The sequence below is a fragment of the Vigna unguiculata genome, chromosome 8, assembly GCF_004118075.2.
Source record: "Vigna unguiculata cultivar IT97K-499-35 chromosome 8, ASM411807v1, whole genome shotgun sequence".
NCBI lineage: Eukaryota > Viridiplantae > Streptophyta > Magnoliopsida > Fabales > Fabaceae > Vigna > Vigna unguiculata.
Genome location: NC_040286.1, coordinates 30672332 through 30691811, shown reverse-complemented (window position 1 = coordinate 30691811; position 19480 = coordinate 30672332). Strand labels below are relative to the sequence as shown.

At 31.6% G+C, this 19480-nt stretch overlaps 2 protein-coding genes across 3 annotated transcripts; both read left to right on the top strand.

The window, feature by feature from the left end:
• The first annotated feature begins 539 nt into the window (after window positions 1-539).
• On the top strand, window positions 540-5078 carry LOC114195452 (eukaryotic translation initiation factor 2 subunit beta). 2 transcript variants are annotated; one of them, XM_028085933.1, is made up of 11 exons: window positions 561-704; window positions 874-1025; window positions 1467-1516; window positions 1729-1837; window positions 1939-1994; window positions 2128-2182; window positions 2307-2395; window positions 2933-3078; window positions 3854-3996; window positions 4187-4272; window positions 4739-5078. In XM_028085933.1, exons 3-11 carry the CDS (start codon window positions 1472-1474, stop codon window positions 4814-4816), a joined length of 807 nt encoding a protein of 268 aa, XP_027941734.1. In that variant the 5' UTR covers window positions 561-704; window positions 874-1025; window positions 1467-1471; the 3' UTR covers window positions 4817-5078. The 2 variants fall into 2 exon arrangements, with proteins under 2 accessions (XP_027941733.1, XP_027941734.1); XM_028085932.1 differs by lacking the exon at window positions 874-1025 and having other exon boundaries at window positions 540-704.
• An 8757-nt stretch (window positions 5079-13835) lies between these two features.
• Window positions 13836-19240, top strand: LOC114193152 (protein NETWORKED 4A-like). The gene is made up of 4 exons (XM_028082858.1): window positions 13836-14077; window positions 14990-15038; window positions 15157-15268; window positions 17138-19240. The coding sequence occupies exons 2-4, from the start codon at window positions 15024-15026 to the stop codon at window positions 18877-18879; spliced, it is 1869 nt and encodes a 622-aa protein (XP_027938659.1). The 5' UTR covers window positions 13836-14077; window positions 14990-15023; the 3' UTR covers window positions 18880-19240.
• The last annotated feature ends 240 nt before the right edge of the window (window positions 19241-19480 follow it).

Here is a 19480-nt window from a genome sequence, read left to right as displayed (position 1 = left end):
ATTTCGAAACTTTAGACCAATTTAGTCATTCATCGTTCGAAATATGTAGATTTAGTCATTTTAAAAAAAATTATTAAGTTTATTTGATATTTCAAACACATTTCATAATAGTATTTGACTCAATATTAAAGCAAAAATGTATCAAAAAATATAAACAATTCAAATATAATCCTAAAATACGTATGAAACATCAAATAAACCTAACAAAATTTGATTAAAAATACTAAATTCACATATTTTAAAAAATGAAGGACTAAATTAGTCCAAAATTTCAAACTGGACTAATTTCAAGATTCACTAAAAGTTAAGAAATTAAAAGCATATTTAACCCAAAATTAAATGTACTGGTCAAAGTCATAGGATTACTCGTTGAATTTCAAAAATACTTGGAGATGCAGAAAAAATATTGGGGGTGCAGAACGAAAATCCCTAAGCTGTATATTTTGGGTCCAGAGTGGAGGCCCTGTTCCTCAAACGGCCCACTAATCGGCTGTGTAGGACCATTGAGAGGCCCATATTCGAAGCCCGATAATATCCTTACAAGATGCACAAACATAGAAGAAGGAAAAGAAAAGAGGTAGTGCAGCGCTGAGTTTTGTGGGGGAAAGAAAGGGTTTTTCATTTCGCGACCACCGGCCGCAATCTTGTCTCTAGGGATTCCATTATCTCTGCCCTCACTTCAAAGCTTTTCTTTGGGCTTTCAGGTTCCTACTCATTTTCGATTATCTAATATCTATTCCTATTATTTTTCTATTTTTTTGTTTCTATTCGTTGATGTTTGTGCCTAATAAAAATTTCACTTGATTTTCCTTTATCTTGCTCCTCGATGTCCAAAATCGGTGCTGATTATTGTGTTTCTTCCTCCATTTCCAGCTATACGTTTCGATGTGTGTTTCTGGAATTCCTTTGTCGCGTCTGTACGGTGTGCTAGGTTTTGAAATTTAGGGCGAACTGATCGCTTTCTTAAAGCTGTTTAGAGCGCACAATAAGCTAATTAAAAGGAACACGTAGTTGCGTTTGGATCTGTGAGTTTTGTAATTTCTGTAGATTAAGCTTCCCCTCGGTTCTTGTGCTCGAGTTGATAAGATTCTCGTTGTGCATTAACGATGGAGGTTTTGATTTTTTGTTATGTTTAATTAGGTTGTACTACTTGCTTCTTTTTAGAATTCAACTGCTCAATCAGCAAGGGCTGTCTTCGCTTTCTTTATATCCACTTTTTCCTTTTTTCAACTATTGGTTTACAGCACTTGGGAGTTCAGGACATTCCCTAGTAGCACAAAGTGTGTAATGGGTTCCCTATATATATATATATATATATATAATGGGTGCTTTGATAAAGTTTCTAAAATTTTGTAAGAAATTGATTTCGTTAATACCTTCCTTAATTGTTCGCTTTTGTCTGCTCGTTTTTTGTATGTCTTCCTAATTCTCTACTCATCTACAAAATTTTATTTTATGTGTTGCAGCAATCATGGCGGATGAAACACAAAATGAACTGAAGGAGGAGATTCCAGAAGTGAGTTCTTTGACCCTAGTTATCTATAATTTAAAAAATGCTTTCTTGCTGTCTGGCTTCGTTTATTGCGCATTAGGCCTAAAAATCAGGTTTTTCCGCTTATTTGTTATGATGATCATGTGTTGCATATTTCGGTCGGTCAAGTTTGTTAGTTGAGATTTCTGTTTGTCGTGGCATAACCATCATCTGATACCTGAATTTATAAATCACAGATTGTACCTTTTGACCCTACCAAAAAGAAGAAGAAAAAGAAAATTACAATTGTAGATCCTGCTGATGACCCCGTGGAGAAATTGGCTGAGAAGACGGAAAACCTCACAGGTATGCAAAAATAATACAAGTAGTTTCCTCTTCTGGTTTTATTTTCAGTTCTATACGGCTATTGTGCATAGGTATGATTCTCATTTATTTTGCATTTGCAGTTTCTGATGGAGTTGAGGCTGCATTTACTGGTTTGAAAAAGAAAAAGAAGAAGCCTGTAAGTGATCCTATATTTATGCTTAATTTGGTCTTTTTGTTTCCCCTGTATAATTATGTGTCTTCAGAGATTGTTTTTCATGTATCTAGTTTTTTCCAGAAACAATTTGAAACCTGATGTTTTTTGATTATAGGTTGAAATGAGTAACTTGAATGATGAGAGCGGAGATGCAATTGAAGATTTGGATGGTGAGTAGCATATACCTTTGTAAATATTGTTTTTGTGAATTGTGGAGGAGTATATTTGCTCTAAATGTATGTCTTGAGGGGAGCTTATTGACCACTTAATATCTGGTAAACTTTTTCTTTTTAGATCATGCTGAAGACGATGAGGGGGAAATGGTTGCTCCTCAGGCTCGTTATCCTTGGGAAGGGAGCGATCGTGATTATGAATACGAGGAGGTTTGTCATATTTAAGTATTTTACTCCGACGCTGCTATATGACCTCTCAATTTAAATGTTAATGTGAAACTTTCTTTTATAATTTTTTTTTTCTTTGTCACTTTGTTCAAAAATATTTTAGTTGATTTTAATTTTCTTCCATAGTTCTAATTGTTTATTTTGTAGACCTGCCTTGTATTTCTCAACATTGTTTTAGTAGGTTGATATTAGGGTGTATTGATTATGCTTCAGATTCATTTATATGCTTGAAATTTTTATTATGGTAATATTCATTTTTGTAATGATGGTCTATGTGTGCTCTGTAGTACATCTGATTATAAAGGGATTTTTACCGTTTTATCTTTCTTGCATCCAAGAATGTCAGTTTTCTATAAACCGTGAACCATTGTGGAATTTTTTCTGATAGTCAAAGTATAAGTCCATAAAATATTGGCAAAAGCATTTATTGTACTCTGTTATGGCTTTACTTGGAAACTCCTTGTCTTTCGTACCCCTTTCCTTACATATCTTTTATGGATTCTGGATATTTCCGTGCAGCTTCTTGGCAGAGTGTTCAACATTCTTCGTGAGAATAATCCTGAACTTGCTGGAGATAGGCGAAGGACAGTAATGAGGCCTCCTCAGGTTCTTCGTGAAGGCACAAAGAAAACTGTGTTTGTGAATTTTATGGATCTGTGCAAAACGTATGTTAATATTTTATTCAAAATGCTTAGTAGTATAGAGTGACATGATGAAAGTTCACTAAACACTAGGCCTGGTTTCTGTCTGTCTATGTTCTGTAAATTTTAATGTTATTATTCACTCATTTAAACACGTACACACCATTTGTGATTTATGATAAGCTCTATGACTTTGTTGGGCTGGAGGAGGATCAGATACTGAATCCAAACCCAAGCCCACCATCGTCAGGTTTACTCTAGGAATAACAGAAAGTCCTTGTGAACTTCCATGTTGCAGTTATTGCAGAAAAAACTGCCATTCAGAGAAATTTATTGGAGGAGCTAGTTCTGTTTTTATGTATTGGATATATTGTATGTGTCAGTCTTTGAACTGAGAACTAGTTTCTGGAGGAGCTCTAGTATCCGGCATTCAATGAACACCCCTTTCAATTTCTGTTACAGAAGTGGTGTTCCCTCAGTATGGCAATACTGATATTTTATGTTAGTGTAATTTCATGGTAGGGGGGATGAATTTTAAAAGGCATGTATTTAAAACCTTTAGTTTTCATTTTTCTTCAAATTAACCTTTCATCTAAGGAATGCAAAATACTTATCCAATCTATTAATGCCTGGATATATAGGAGTGAGTCTTTCTACTAAATTGTTCATTATCTTCAGCTAATAAGGACTATTACCATTGTTTTCTTATTTCCTTTATTGATGTATGTCTTATAATAAGAAAAGATTTTACATTATATAAACTTCTGTTTTCTTAATGTACTTCTATGCAATCTTTTAGGATGCATCGGCAGCCTGACCATGTCATGGCCTTCTTGTTGGCTGAGTTGGGTACAAGTGGATCGCTTGACGGACAGCAGAGATTGGTTGTGAAGGGAAGGTTTGCACCAAAGAATTTTGAAGGAATTCTGCGACGATATGTCAGTAAGTACTCATTTTGAATTTCAATTATTTGTTGTGTTTCAAAAATGAAAGATTCGTATAGGTATGGAAGTTGTGTTGTGTTGGTGTTTTTTGCTGTTTTTTATCACATGCGGCCTAACAGGCAGGGGCTTTAAAACTCCCCATTCATATTTGTATCAGTTGAAGTTGACCATAATTTTGTTTTTGTCAGATGAGTATGTCATTTGCCTTGGATGCAAGAGCCCGGATACTATACTTACGAAGGAAAATCGTCTCTTCTTTCTCCGTTGTGAAAAGGTTAATTTTCTTTACCCGTTTGCCTTTTTTTCTTTTTCCTCTTCTAGTTTCACGCCAAGTTTCTTACCCACATAGCAACAATCATATTTCAAACATGATGGTTTCTTGTAGATGGTTAATTTTCTTTTATACTTTTAGCATTTTATAGAGTTTATAATGATTTGCGTAAACTTGGAAATCTATTTCATGTAGCGTGGGTGTGATGGTAGTTTTATAATATTCCAATTTTATTTTTTCACAACCAATAAGTGGACGTCCAATTGCACTTATGGATTTTGATTGCCACTTCATTCTATTTTTGGTCAATGATTCTTCATCATAATGCTTAAGGATATTTTTTACCCACCTCTGATCTTAATTTTTGGTAGAAGAAATTATGTTTATGCTATACTGAAAAAAGTTATTGTGTTGGTCACATTTTATACATTTTCTCATTAAATATCATAATCTGGTTTATTATTTACAGTGTGGATCAGGAAGATCGGTTGCTCCAATCAAGGCTGGTTTTGTTGCTCGTGTTGGCCGAAGGAACACGGGGACATAATTGGTCCTACTTTAATAAATGTAATTGGCTGAGGATATGAACCTTTTTATGAAAGTTTTGCCCATGTAATGATGTATCTCTTGTCCTACAATTGAGTTTGTTGCGGTAACGGTATCTTTAGAGTCAACATTGTTATATCTTGTGTCTTGGATGCAAGTATAATAATTCTTTAGTTGAAAAAGATTGTCATACATCGTGAATCTTCATTCCATTCAGAAAATCCCGAATGTTATTACCATTTAAGTTAATATTTTTCATTTTATATGCTTAGGATTATTTGCATACACCATGTAGTGGTCATGGTTCTGTCATAGAAAACCACCCAAAATCTCGACCAAAAGTAGTGAGTAACCGCCTGTCTGTATATAGTAATCGTCATGATTGTATCAAATCCCTTGTAAAACCGGAAAATCCAGAGTTCTTCCACTCATTAATTATTTACTATGTTTGAATGGAGAAAGTCTGCGAGTCAAACCGGTGGAAAGAATTATACTGTCCATTTTCGAACATAGAAACTTATGAAATAAAAATTTTCATTTTAGTGAATTGTGACACAGGCATCCGTCAGAGGTCAACTAGGACATGCATGGTATTTGTGCGACACGAATGTCTTCAATAGGGTTGTTTATGAGTTATTAACATGAGACATTGTTTTATTTTTCTTTTGTTCAGGGGTTAAACTACAATATCCTTACACATTCAAAAACTAAAGTAATGGTTTAACATACGCAAATTCTTAATTTGGTTCACATTTGAAGTTCCAAGTTCGTTTTTTTGGTTGCTTCTAATTTGTACTTAAATAAATGTTAGTCAACCATGATTCATCCTTGCATTTGTGCAATCTAACTTTTGGTAATTTATTGAAATTCAGGTACCTTGTAACAAACATTGAAATGTGGTTCCGTTTTAGAGGTGCTTTTAGTTTTTTTAATGAATTTTATCCTATATTGTGATGAGCCAACTTCTACTATCCTTTTATATTGATGGTTACAAGTTGACAATTGAGAGTTAGATTACGAGGCCTTTTTCTTCCTGCACCCCATTGATTTCTAATTGCACCTTTATACTACAAGCAAAAAGACTATAATATCTTCCATTGCTGTACCACATCATCACTGTTGTAGGATTGCTGTCATTGTGGCCGTCATCACTTAAAAAGTCAATTGATTTTTTTTTCTTTTCTGAAAATCATGATCTCAATTATATTTTATATGTTCCAGAAAATTTGTTTCGAAAAGTTTATCTTCGAAAGTTCATTTCATAAAACATTCCAAAAATTGTTCTAGGAAGAAATTTTATTCTAGAAAACTCATTCTGAAATGTATTTTATGTCTCAAAGAAATTTTTCTTAAATTTTTGCTTCGAAAATTATGTTAAAGAAATCATATTCCAAAAATGATATTCTCAAAATTTTGAAAAATTTGTTTTTGAAATAATTATTCCACAAATAATTCACAGCCCACCTTTAAAAAGATAAAATCCATTTTAAAAATGGTAGAATTTAAAATTATGGAAACATACGATAAAAAGCCAAAAATGAGTCCTCTGAATAATTCTCTCAAACTAAAAACAAAACGCTAATGGTAAAAGATTATAGGAGATAGTGAGTCATTAAATCCAAATTCCATTAACAAATAGCGTGTTTTTCTTAATCTCAACAACTAAAGTTAGTTATTGAATGAAAATAAATACTTAATAGTCCAAGTGCAAACTAAAACTCCCATCAAACTTCTTAAGCTGTAAATCAAGACATGGAGATCTTCTTTAAGAAGATTGTTCACCAAATTCTTGTTTACTCATGTCAATTTACATTGATGAATTTAAAACATCACATTTTAAATATTTATACCATGTTATAAAGATATATCTTTTTATAGTTTTTTTAATTATATATTTTATCTTTTCACAAATAAAAATAGTTTTCTTATTTAATAAAACATGAAATTGGTCGGCCATATAATCTATCTATTCAACCGTAACTATATAATTTTTCACTTGAAAATAATTACCTTATATATTTTTCACTATAAGAAAATTTTTAAATAATGACCAAATTTTAGTAAGTGATAATAATTAGTAACTATAGTAAACAATCTATATACTAGTTAATAATTATTGATTATTAAAATAGTCACTATTATGAATAAAAAGTTATAATTGATTACTGAATAGGTTTCTAAAATTAACTACCATGTTTTATCTATCAAAGGAAATTGGTCATTAAATTTTTTTATTTAGGTTTTGGCTATAAAATGACTTATTTTTTAAATTGGTCTCTAATTAACTAGCGACCAATTTAATGATTAATTATAATTTTTTATTTATAATTGTGATTATTTTAGTAATCAATAATTTTTAATTTTGTAAATTTTCATTTAAATTAATCATTATAGTGACTAACTATTCTTGATTACTAAAATTGGTTGGTTTCTAATTGAGAATTTTATTGTAATGTCATTTGAAATATCTTTTCACTATTAGTAGATGATTAAATAACTATCAAATTTAATGAAAAAATTAGAGCCTATTTTATAAGTTAAAAATTATTGGTATAAAAAATAACTTCCATTATAAGTAAAAATAGTAATTATTTTATGATTTAGAGACAAAATTGATTACATATCGAGTTTTTAACTATTTATTATTAGTAAATAATTAAAATAATTATAATTTTTTACTTATAATAGATCTATTAATAATTTTTAGTTTATAAAATAGTCTCTTTTTTTTATATAGTTACAAATTTATTAAATTTATATTATTTTAATAAAATAAAAAGTTTGATATATAAATGCAAATGCAGCATGTTCTGTTAGTTAAAAAGAAAGGAATGGAACTAAATTTTACTCAAATATTCTATAAACGAAAAAATTATTTAAGCCTAAAAAATCATTTAAATTATATTAGTTTTTTCATTGTACTACCGTTGTAATCATAAAGGAAAATAGTATAGAGAAACTATTTATTTCATGAAATATACCCGAATTTTTTTAGAGCTACAATTATAAATAATTTTATATTCAATCGTAAGCTGAAATTTGTTGATTTTTACTAATCACATTAAAAGTCATACTAAAATCATCTCTCATTAATTGGTAATACAAATTTTTACATTAATTATTAAACTCTTTCTTTGAAAGAAAAACTATTATTGTTTCTAATTAATTCACAATGCAAAATTTATTGTGTAAGAATCTTTAGTACCCTTCACTTGGACCAACATAGATTGGTATTTTAGGAATATACATAATACCAAGTAATCCTCCTTATAATTAAATTTGTGTGTTATATTTTTGCTTATGGGGCTATGCTATGCATTACACCACTACTTTATTTATTTGTATGGATTACACATGAAATCACAAGACTCAACATCATTCAACTAAATTGTTCATTCCCATAAGACTCAGAAAACTGTCACACACCAAATGTGGCGATGAAAGCCATTGTGGTTAGTGCTGAAACAAGGGGCATATAAACTCTCCCATACAAACTGCTGCCACTGTTTGGATTATGATTAGTAACGTTTGTATTGAAACCTGCATAATCAAAACTCATCTTTAGTTTAATTTATTCTATGACTCATAAATTTAATTGTGTTTTTTATCCTTTATATTAATTTTTATTTTCTTAAAAGTGTGTGTGAGAAAATTGATAAAAGAATTGTTACCAGAAAGCTGAGTAGCGCAAGCCCTGGAAGTAACATTCCAGACATAAGAGACGGGTTGCTTGGTCTGGAAGAAGAAGTTTGATTTGACATCTTTGATGCAAGTTAAGACATATAAAGTGTGGTCATAGCATCCATTGTTGCAAAAGTTCTTGATATCAGAATCCTGCACATTTATCACACCCTCCATTCCAATTGTGAATCCATCTTTTATCGTGCAATAATATGATGTCTGCACATAATAACCATCATTATCAGATATAAGTATAGTGGTTAATAACCATTAAGACGAATTTAACATATATAACTCATTAATTACATTCTGCATGCAGAAGTAAGCACTCCTCCAACTCTCGAATGGACTTAGATTTGCATTTTTCCTTGGTTCAGTCGTATCTGAAAGGTGGCACACACAAAAAGTCATGTTTCTTTCGTTGTCTCATGATTTTTTCTACAAAATATAATCACCAAAATTAACTGTAATTAGGATCACTATAAGAAAATACTTTCTTAGTAACTAAGTTTAGTGATCAAAATTTGTTAGTCGCTACAGTGATCAATTTAGATACCAATTTAAAAAATAAAAAATTGTTGGTTACTAAAATAGTTACTATTATAAATAAAAAATTATAATTAGTCACTAAATTAATCAGTAATTAATTAGAGACCAATTTAGAAACTAAGTTATTTTGGTAGCTAAAACTAAGATAGCTAATTTTCAGTGACCAATTTTCTTTGGTAGCCAAAACCATGGTAATTAATTTTAATGACCAATTTAGTAACCAATTATAATTTTTTATTCATAATAGTGACTATTTTAATAACCAATAATTTTTTATTTTGTGAATTGGTGTTAAAATTGGTCACAATAGTAACTAATAACTTTTGATCACTAAAATTAGTTACTAAAGAAGTATTTTCTTGTAGTGGATTAAGGTTTGTGAATGTAAGTGTTTGAGTACAAGGTTGTTATTTATAATAATCAAAATTAGATTAAATCATTTTCATGCAAATTGTAATTGGTATGAATTTTTTTTCAACAATTAAATTTTGATAACTTTTTTTTCTAATTTAGGATGATATTTTTTAAGTGATTTTCTATTTTTTCATTTATATGTAATTCAAAACCACTTAAAAAATATCACAGTAGGCTATAAGAGAAAAGTTGTCAAAATATCATTGTTCAATCAATTATGTATCATTATATCTCTAATCTAAAAGCTTAAAGCAATAAATTTACTGTTATTTTTTACACGATTTTCAACTTTCTTATCTTTCCTACACTTACACTTGGATAATCCAATATTTTGATAACCCATTTTAGAAATTGAATAAACCGTAAACAGTTCCTACCAAATGCATAAAGAAAGAAAAAGAAAGTGAAAGAAAAAAAAAATACTAACTTTCAGCACAGACGTGGGTGAGTAGGAGAAAAAATGTCCCCAGAGAAAAGCTGAGAAGGAAGCTGCTTTTTCCATTCATCATGATTCCTTAATGATGAAATTATTAGGGACACTTGTTTGAGCAGTTCTTTTACGAGGAAATTCTGGCATTGCATGATGTTGTATTTATATGTCTCAGATATATAAAACTTGTTTGGATCAAAACTAGGAAAAATGTTGTTATGCTCAGCATATGATAAGAATATGGTATCAAGCATCAAGAATCAAGCATTTGACACAAACAAGGTCAGGTTTGAAATTTTAGAAACATTGCAATATGAAGGTTTTGCCTGAAGACAGAAGAATGAAACATGGGTTTGGAAGTTTGTGTCGGAAATAAAGAGGTGGAATACAATGATTGCATCGTCCTAGGCTCATTGGTTTTGCAATGTGTGTGCCACTGTGGCATGGAACAACAAACTAAATCTTCAAACTTGTTCTTTCTTTCTTTACTGAGCCAACTGCATAATTAGCTGGTTATATTCTTATTTTAAAGTTTTGTAAAAAGTATATATTTAATTAGATTTATTTCCTTATATTTAGAGAAAAAAAAAGAGATTAGAATTTAATGTCTTTTTTATCCTAGTCTAAACTTTCTTCTTAGACGTCTTTATAATAAATCTCAATCAAAATTTAAGTTCTTATTCTAATTTGCATTTAATCTCCGAACTTTAATTTCATTTTCTCATTTTAATTTTGTTTACTTAGTAATAATACCAAAACTCAACACAACTTTTATGCAAATATATATATATATATATATATATATATATATATATATATATATATATATTACTATGATTAGATGTGGTTAGTTATTTTATTATATAATAATATAATAATAAATCTATATTCGGGTCTAGTTTTATAAAAAATCACATGTGGAAAAGTCAAATTGACAAATTTAACCAAAAAATAAACTAAATAAATTTATATCCACTTTAATTGTTAAACTAAACTCATTTACGGTTCACATGTTAATAATTTAATACTAACTAAAATTTTACTTTTCGATAATCGAATTTTGACCAAGTTTCTAACATGAGAGTGGATATGTTGAGATTTCGGTGATGAGGGAACAAAATTCTCAACATGAAATTAAAGTACAAATACATTATTTTTAATAATATTTTTTAAAACAGGTTTATTTTGAAAAAGAAATATCAAATTGGCAGCAACAAAATTTGTGGCTGAAAATAGGAAGTGGCCATAAAAAAATCTGAAAGATGAGAACATTGTTATTCAATGAGACTTGCAGTTTTAGTTAACAATAGATTAATAGGTAGGACTAAAAGGTGAGACTTATGGGTGACAGAAAATAAAAAAATAAAAAAAAAAGTTGTAGGAAGTTAAGCATTATCTACAATGTAATTGACTTCTCAAAATTCTGGTCCCTCAATCAAAAGTGCCTTTTATATTTTGGAGTTTCTTTTTATTTCTGCCATTAAAAAAGACAAAAATAAAAAGGAGAAGGGCTTTTACTTTTGGCCAGGAATAATGCAAAAATGCACACTCTCACAGTGACAGGTTTTCGACATATGCATGAATAATGCATATAAATGAATAATTCGTCCTACCCGATGTTGGGTCACTGTAGGGTGCCTTAAGGCTTTGTATAAAGTTCCTAACTCAAATTATGAGGCAATAGATTTTTCAAATGTTTACATTTTTTTTTGTAAAATTCTGTAATTTGAGAGTATATATACGTGAATATAGTGTGGTTGTCGTTGTTGATTGTTTTAAAAGGTTTTATTATTTGTTTTTGTTAAGAATTCAAATCTTCTGAGTCTCATATTGGTTATAAATCGAAAAAGTGAAGTACTTTATAAAGATAAAAACTTATAAATTTATAATTTTTAAGATTTTGGATTAAGAGTGAATATTTTATATAATTGGACTTAAGTTTTATTAGTGTATCTTCTCGTTAAAACCCTCTTTGTAAACCCAATAATTTTGAACTCTAAAAAAAAAAATTGTATTAAAATTTGAAATACTTTAAGTGTGTACATGAAATCAAATTGGGGTATGATGAGAATGATGAAGCAGTGGTTGAAGCTTAAAAAGAGGTTGGGTTTGAAGTTATGCATAACGCATGATTCATGGTTGATGTTGGAGTATTGGGTCGATGTGAGTGGTTCAAGCACTCAAGGCAAAAAGAAAGGTAAACGAGGCAACACAACTACATAAAGTTCCTAAATTAAATCATGGGGTAGTAATTTTATTTTATTATTTTAAATTGATTTGTCAGTAAAATTGAGTAATTTAAAGGCTCCAAATAAAGAATTTTTTAATATTATTTAAAAATGTTTGTTAATTATTTCACAATGAGGAAAAATATTTTGAGGATATAACAGTAATACAATAACACATTTAATTGTGAAGTAATTGTTTTAGTCACAAAATTAAACTATTTTTTTAAACCTGTTTTATCATTAAAAATATTATGAATAATAAATTTTAAAATTCTACTTATAACTTAATGATATAAACTATAATTTTAATAATTTAATTATTTTTTTTTTAAATTCATACTTCTGTAATGTTTTTTTTTTTCAATTTTCTCTCTTTTATATTTTTTTGGAGTGATTTCTTTTTCTTAATTAGGTTGAACAATTAGGAGGTGAATACGTGTAGATTATTTTGAGGTAATTAAAATTTGATTTGGATTAAATTTCTTTTTTCTTTCCAAAGATCTGTTTTGTCGTTTTTTTTTTATTCATCATGAGTGTTTTGGGTTTCATGTGCTCAATTAGCTTATAAAGTTGTTATATAAATTAATCCAAGTTTTCGTCAATATTATGATTTGTTAGGTGAAGTTTTCCATATCTTTCAAAAGAGATTTTAGTATTATTTTATCCTTTGTTTTATATAGGATTCTTATTACTTGGAGATAGGAATAACAAATTAAACCCACACCCACTAGTTTATTTAAATTTGACTCTACTTTGATCTTTGATAAAATATTTTCATGGAATAAAAAAAATATATGAATATTTATAATATGTGATTTTTTGAATTAGGTACTAGAACGATGTTGAATATGTATATATATTTCATCTCTGCTTTCATTTTACATTATTAAAATACCTTTAATTTATTAAATAACTTAAAATGTTTATTTTCAACTTTTAGTTTCATTTTATTTAATTTCTTTTATGTTTTTCACATATCTTTTTAAATCTATTTTATTTTACAGAAACGGAATGTATTTACAAGCATAGGAAACAGTGGTACCATATTAGGTAATTAAATCAACCACCAATAACTCTTTTCCCACTACATACAACTTTTATCATTTTTGTGTCTCCAAGTTAAATTAAAGTGTACATTAATTATACCGCGTTTTTTTGAAAATTTTTGAATCCTACTATGGTCCCTTACATTATTAAAGCCTATACACATTAATCTAATCCAACTTTCTGGTCATACTTTGGTTTATTTCTTAAATTGAGCAACGGTAGGTACCTCTAATGAAACAAGCGTGCCACCTTCAACATTCATTCCAACTCGTAATTAATGGTATCTCACTTTTCTTCTATTTTTAAGCCATGAATCGCACCATTCAGCTTTTCTAATGGGGAATTAAGAAAAAGATTGATTACCAATGCCAACCTCCAACTACAAGTAAACCTTAACCCAAAGTCCATTTTGCCCCCATGGGGGAGTGCATTTAGAAAAAAAAATTAATTAATTCAACTTTGATTTTCAACGCGGCTAGATGTGACATGAACAACACGAAGTATTTCTGAAAGGCAAAGAAAATGTTAAATAATAATAATCAACGTAGCGTTTGAACCAATTCAATATTCAAGAAGAAATACGTGTATGAAAAAAAATCATATAATTACTCGTAAGAAAAATATTAAAAAAAATAATAAAAGAAGAACATGTGCGAAGAGTGGAAGCTTAGTGGACATTAAATGGAACAACCCCTTCCTTTCCCTGCACTTTCTTTTGCCTTCAGTTCCCACTCTCTCTCTCTTCTTCTTATTATTAACAACACTTCACATTTCACAACACAAACGCATCTCTCTCTTCAAACTTCTCACTCTATTCCACCCTTTTTACCTTCTCTCTCCCTTTCTCTGTTCCCAGATCCATTGCTTTTTCTCACAGTTTCCGCAACTACTTCCAAACACGCTCTTCTCGCATGTAAGAACATTTCTGTCATGTTCCTCGGATTACTTTCCATAATTCATTTTCATTTTCTCTAATTCTTTTTATTATGTTTGGAATTCGGTTGTGTTTGTGTTTATTTGGTTCCAAAGGAAGGAAGTATTGAGATTATTACATGTCTGACATGACATTTTGGTCGTGTGGCGGAGGATTCTCGTATTCTGTCTCTATTCATCGTTATCCTACCGCGGCTGCAATTTGTTTCTTTCGTTCTCATTATTGTCCTGCGACACCCGACTAGTTTTTGGACTCTTCGGAAATTTGAATTTCTGAAAAATAGCGTAATTATCGTGAATAAATTTATTTATTTATTGTAAATAAATAAAATCCTTTTCTTCGTTGGTTTTTACTTTTAAATAAAAATTGGTCAGAGTGATATTTTTTGTTGTTGCGTGTGTAATGCCAAATTCAACTACCACGTTTAAATGAGGCGATTGCGCTGCACGACGCGTGGATATAGCTGTAGCCAGTTGTCTGTGATTTTCAGAGAGAGAAGATAAAAATTTTGAAACACACGGTCAAAATTTGACTATTTTATTCATTTATTTAATTCGCTATTTAATTTTGGTTTTTAAATTTCTCCGCGCGCTACTCACTGACATGGCCATGTGCTTCTCGTTTCTTCGTTGGCCGGTTTGATTTCACTGTTGGTATCGGTTTTCCCACTTTGGGCCTGTTCGGGGAGGGTGATGGCCCACGTAGTTGGGCCCATATTTGTGATTGTGTGGGAAAAGTTACAGCATTCATATCGTAGTACTATCACATTAAAGACTTCGTTGTCGTCATCTTTTCAAGCCATCTTAAGGCGTTACGCTAACTAATTATTCCATCTTTTGAACTTTGAATGCTGATGTTTATTTTCTTCTTTGGGGTTGTTGTTGATACCAGAGTTTCTCGTTCGGGCTAGAACTTGCTCTCGCAAATGGCAGCTTCTGGGGTAAGTATTCCGGAGCTTAATTTTTGAGCTATACATGTATGGTTGCTTCAGAAGAATGATGGGTTCATTGGTGCGCGTGTTAATGGTGTTTTTTTTTTCTTTTTTTTTTTATTTTCAGGTTCAATCTAGCAAGCAAATGAGGAGGTTGGAATCGAGGAAGTCCCATCCTTGGTGGTGGGATAGTCACATCAGTCCCAAGAATTCTAGGTGGCTTTCAGAGAACCTTGAGGGTATGTAATTGCAATGGTCTTTATAGTTAAATTGTTGCTCTGATACTTGTTATTATTAAATGCAAGTTCTATTTATATGAAGCATTTTTGGGGCAAAAGCTTCAGGAATTTGTGAGACGCATTCTCTGTTTTCATGCGGCAAGGTTTAATGCGTAATCAAAACTACATGTATTAAGATCAGTAGAACTAAAATTTCTATTAATTTTGCAGAAATTGAACAACATTGTAGCACGGGTTACGAATCAAACCAGTTACTTTAGACAACTAAAATCGAATTGGGGTGTAAGTAGGTAATTAGGTGTTCCGTTGATTCCTCCCGATCTCTTTGCTGCACTTGAAATCAGGATCAACAACTTTTAACTGGTGGTCTAGGTTAAGTTCAGGTCTTGGAGCAACATCCCCTTCCCAACATCCACTCCTTTACGAAAAGAAGAAATGAACAATGTTTTTCAATTTGACTTGGATCAGGTTAATTGGTGGTGTAGGGTTGTCTTTTATATTATTTACACTTTGATTCTACCTACTATACTTTTTAACACTGTTATACTTCTGTCCTTTTCCTATACCCACAAAATACCACTGCCTTCCTGATTGACAAGCTTTTCTATTTCTGCCTCTTCGTTAATCTGGCTATTTGACATTTCTGCCAACTGGGACCAGTACTAAACATCTACTAGAGAGCCATGAAACGTTATTTATTAGTTGATATGCCATATTCAAACTTTTTGCTTGGTTCTAATATTCCGTGTATTAGGCAGAAAAGCTACAAAAAAAAAATATTTTTGAAACTTCGGGAAAAAGTGTTTAGAATGATAAACAGTTCGACTGATTTGCTTCTATCTTTAAGTGGACTCTACTACTGTAATTTGAAATTATTATCTCCTATAAAGAGATTTAGCATCTCTAGTGTGAGTGAGAGAACTTTAGAGGAGGAACTTTGTAGCAACCTTATACTTCATAGTAGTTTGTACTGCATGAATTTATATATTTATCGTAATTTCAGCTATTTATTTTCTAATCAATGGTTATAATTCCACACTTCTCTCTCCACCCTCACTTTAGAGAAGCCAGACTTTGCTGTAAGATATCTATGGATATTAATTATCTTTTTGTTTTGGTGAATGGAATGCTAATTATTTATCTTTAATAGACCATATAACTCTACTGTCTACTTTCATACCCAACTCAACTGTGAAACATATACGAACTCCTGTTTTTCCTAAAGGGGCATTAGTGTTCGGGTTCTGTAAAATCATTCCCATCCAAAAGTTGTTTCCCACTAGAATGATTTAAGCTAATAAAAAAAGTATTTTTTAAAGATATTCATGTCTTATAATTGCATATGCCTTGGAATAATTTTTAAAGGATACCTACCAAATACCGAAAATGGAAATGATATATTTAAGAAATACCGTTCTCAGGAACATCTATCCTGGTTATCCCCAATAGTGTAATGTTATTTCTTGAAAAAAAATGTGACCTAAATGTCAATTTCCACTCTTTTATTCCTTCCATGAGTGCACCTCTTAAACAAGCTGAACGATTCTTCAAAGAATTCCGTTTTCTACACTTTTATGATGCCTGTTACTCTTGTTAATAAAGTTTGCTTTTAGACTGCCAAGGTTACATTCTTCTGCTGGCTAAACAGAGAGAGCTGTTGACTTTTGTCACTTAGTCTAAGCAAGGGCAAGTTAAATCTGGTGTAGTTGTTGTCGTTGTGATATGATCATCTCATCTTTCCCATGGTTTCCTGGATAAGAATTCTCTAGTTTTTTTTTTGGGGGAAGGGGTTTTGCATTTTGTTATGTATAAGTCAATCCATTTTTATCATAATGTCGTCCAAGAAAATGACATGATTTTCAACTTCAGAGATGGACCAGAGTGTGAAGCGCATGTTGAAGCTGATAGAAGAGGATGCGGATTCATTCGCCAAAAAGGCTGAAATGTATTATCAGAAGAGGCCAGAATTGGTTGCTCTGGTTGAGGAATTTTACCGTCGTTACCGGGCTCTGGCTGAACGTTATGATCATGTGACAGTAGAATTGCGAAAGAATATACCCTCTGATCTCCAATCCCAAGGTTCTGGTATTTCTGATGCTGGCTCCGAACCGACCTCTGCTTGGCCTTCTCCTACTCCAAAGAGAGGGGGTCGTCTTAAATCAAGTAACCGAGCTGCTGGATTTGATTACTTTCTTGGCTCAAGTGGAAATGGTTCTGATGCACAAAAAGATGGGGATGAATCCTCTACTTTGACAGATTCTGAGAACGAATCTGATGATTCGTCAGTTAATAATTATTCTGGTTTCTTACAGAATGGAAGTGATCTGGTGATAAACAGAAGAATAATAGAGTTGGAAACCGAGCTACGTGAGTTAAAAGGAAAGCTATGGATGCAGGAAGAGGAACATGCAGAGGTTTCATCTAGGGGATCAAGAAATGAGAATTCTGAAGATTTTTATACCAAAATCAATGCCTATGAACAAGAACTGATGAATGTTAATGACAAGTTAAGACTATCAGAAGAAGAAATTACTAAACTGAAAATTGAGCTAGAAAAATACGGACCCTTTAATGCTGAAAATATGGAGGCTGGTTTTGAGTTTTCATCACCTAAAGAACACATCAGTGATGGAGGGGAAGCCCTGGAGCACAAGACGATAGAGGTTGAAGGAAGTGTCGATGGTGTGGATAAGGCATTGTCTGAGAAAAATGCTGAGATTGAGTCGCTTGCAAGGGAGCTAAGAATTACCAAAGAAAATCTCAAAGCTTCAGAAACACAAATTACTTCACTGAAGTTTGAGGCCAATAAATCGTCTGAAAGAATTCAGCAGTTGTTGAATCAGCTTGATTTGGCTACTAAAGACATTGCAACTTGGAAAAACAAATTCAACAGTGAGAAAAGAGAGAGCACCAAACTCAATGAAAGACTTGCAAGGTTAAGGACTAGTCTATCTGACCGAGACCAAGAGGTCAGGGATTTGAAAACAGCAGTATCTGATGCTGAGCAGAAAATCTTCCCGGAGAAAGCTCAATTGAAGTCTGAAATGTCAAAGATGCTGGAGGAACGGACTCATTTAGAAGAACATATCAGAGACTGGGAATGTCGAGGTCGTTCATTTGAAGAGGAAATCAGAAAGATCCAGTCTGAAAAAATAGAGATGGAGGAGACACTCAGGATTGAGATTCAGCTGTTGAAGGCGTACATTGAGCAGAGAGAGAACAACATAAAAGATCTCAACACTAGCCTTGATACTCTAAAACTAGAGAAAGATAAGCTCCATGTTGAAGTTGGTTTGCTTAAGGAAGAGGTGAACTCCAAAGATGTTAGGATTGAACACCTAAGCAACCATTTGAACCAGCTACACATGGAACATGTACAACTGATTTCTGGAATGGAGGAGGCACATAAACAAGTGGAAGAGCTAAAATCAAAAGCTAAGCAATTTGAGGAAGAGATTGATAGGCAGAAAACTGTGATCTTAGACGGAGCGGAAGAGAAACGGGAGGTCATAAGGCAGCTATGTTTCTCACTCGAGCACTACAGAAATAGCTATGATATGCTTAGACAGCACGTTATAGGGCAAAAACGGCTTCCCGTTTTGGCTGCCTGATGAATGAATATGAAGGTAATCTTGTATATTGTTTTGGCTATCTTCATTTCTCTGTCTTGGAATGTTTTTCTTATGCTTATGGCTCTAGTGTATACGAGTCAGAATCATGTGTAATATTATGGAGAAGTGATGACATGTTAGATACACTACACATTGCTGATGGCACTGCTAAGTTTCATCGATTTTTGTAAGACGCTGTGCCATAGGACCCTTCCTTAAGGGTTCATGAGAGATTGAAAATTTGCTTAGTTTGGTCTAATATTTGTATAATCCATCCGTCTGGTCTGATGTGAATGGTTGTGCAACGTTCTTTATTTTATTTTTTTCAAAGTTGTTACGAGATGAAATTCTCTTACAGTAATATATAATGTTGTTGGTAATATAAAAAAGGAAGCTTTATTATAATTGGGTTTTAGATTTTTGATTTTGAATTTCAACTGTCCCCTTCCCTAATGCCGCAATTAAATGTCGTCATGTTGGATTCGGACTAGTCTTTAAAGAATTTTTGTCTTCACAATGGGTGGGAGCGTATTCTGTATATATTTTAGTATTGCGGTATACTTTTTTAAGTTTTTTATTACGTCATTTGTATTATAAAGTT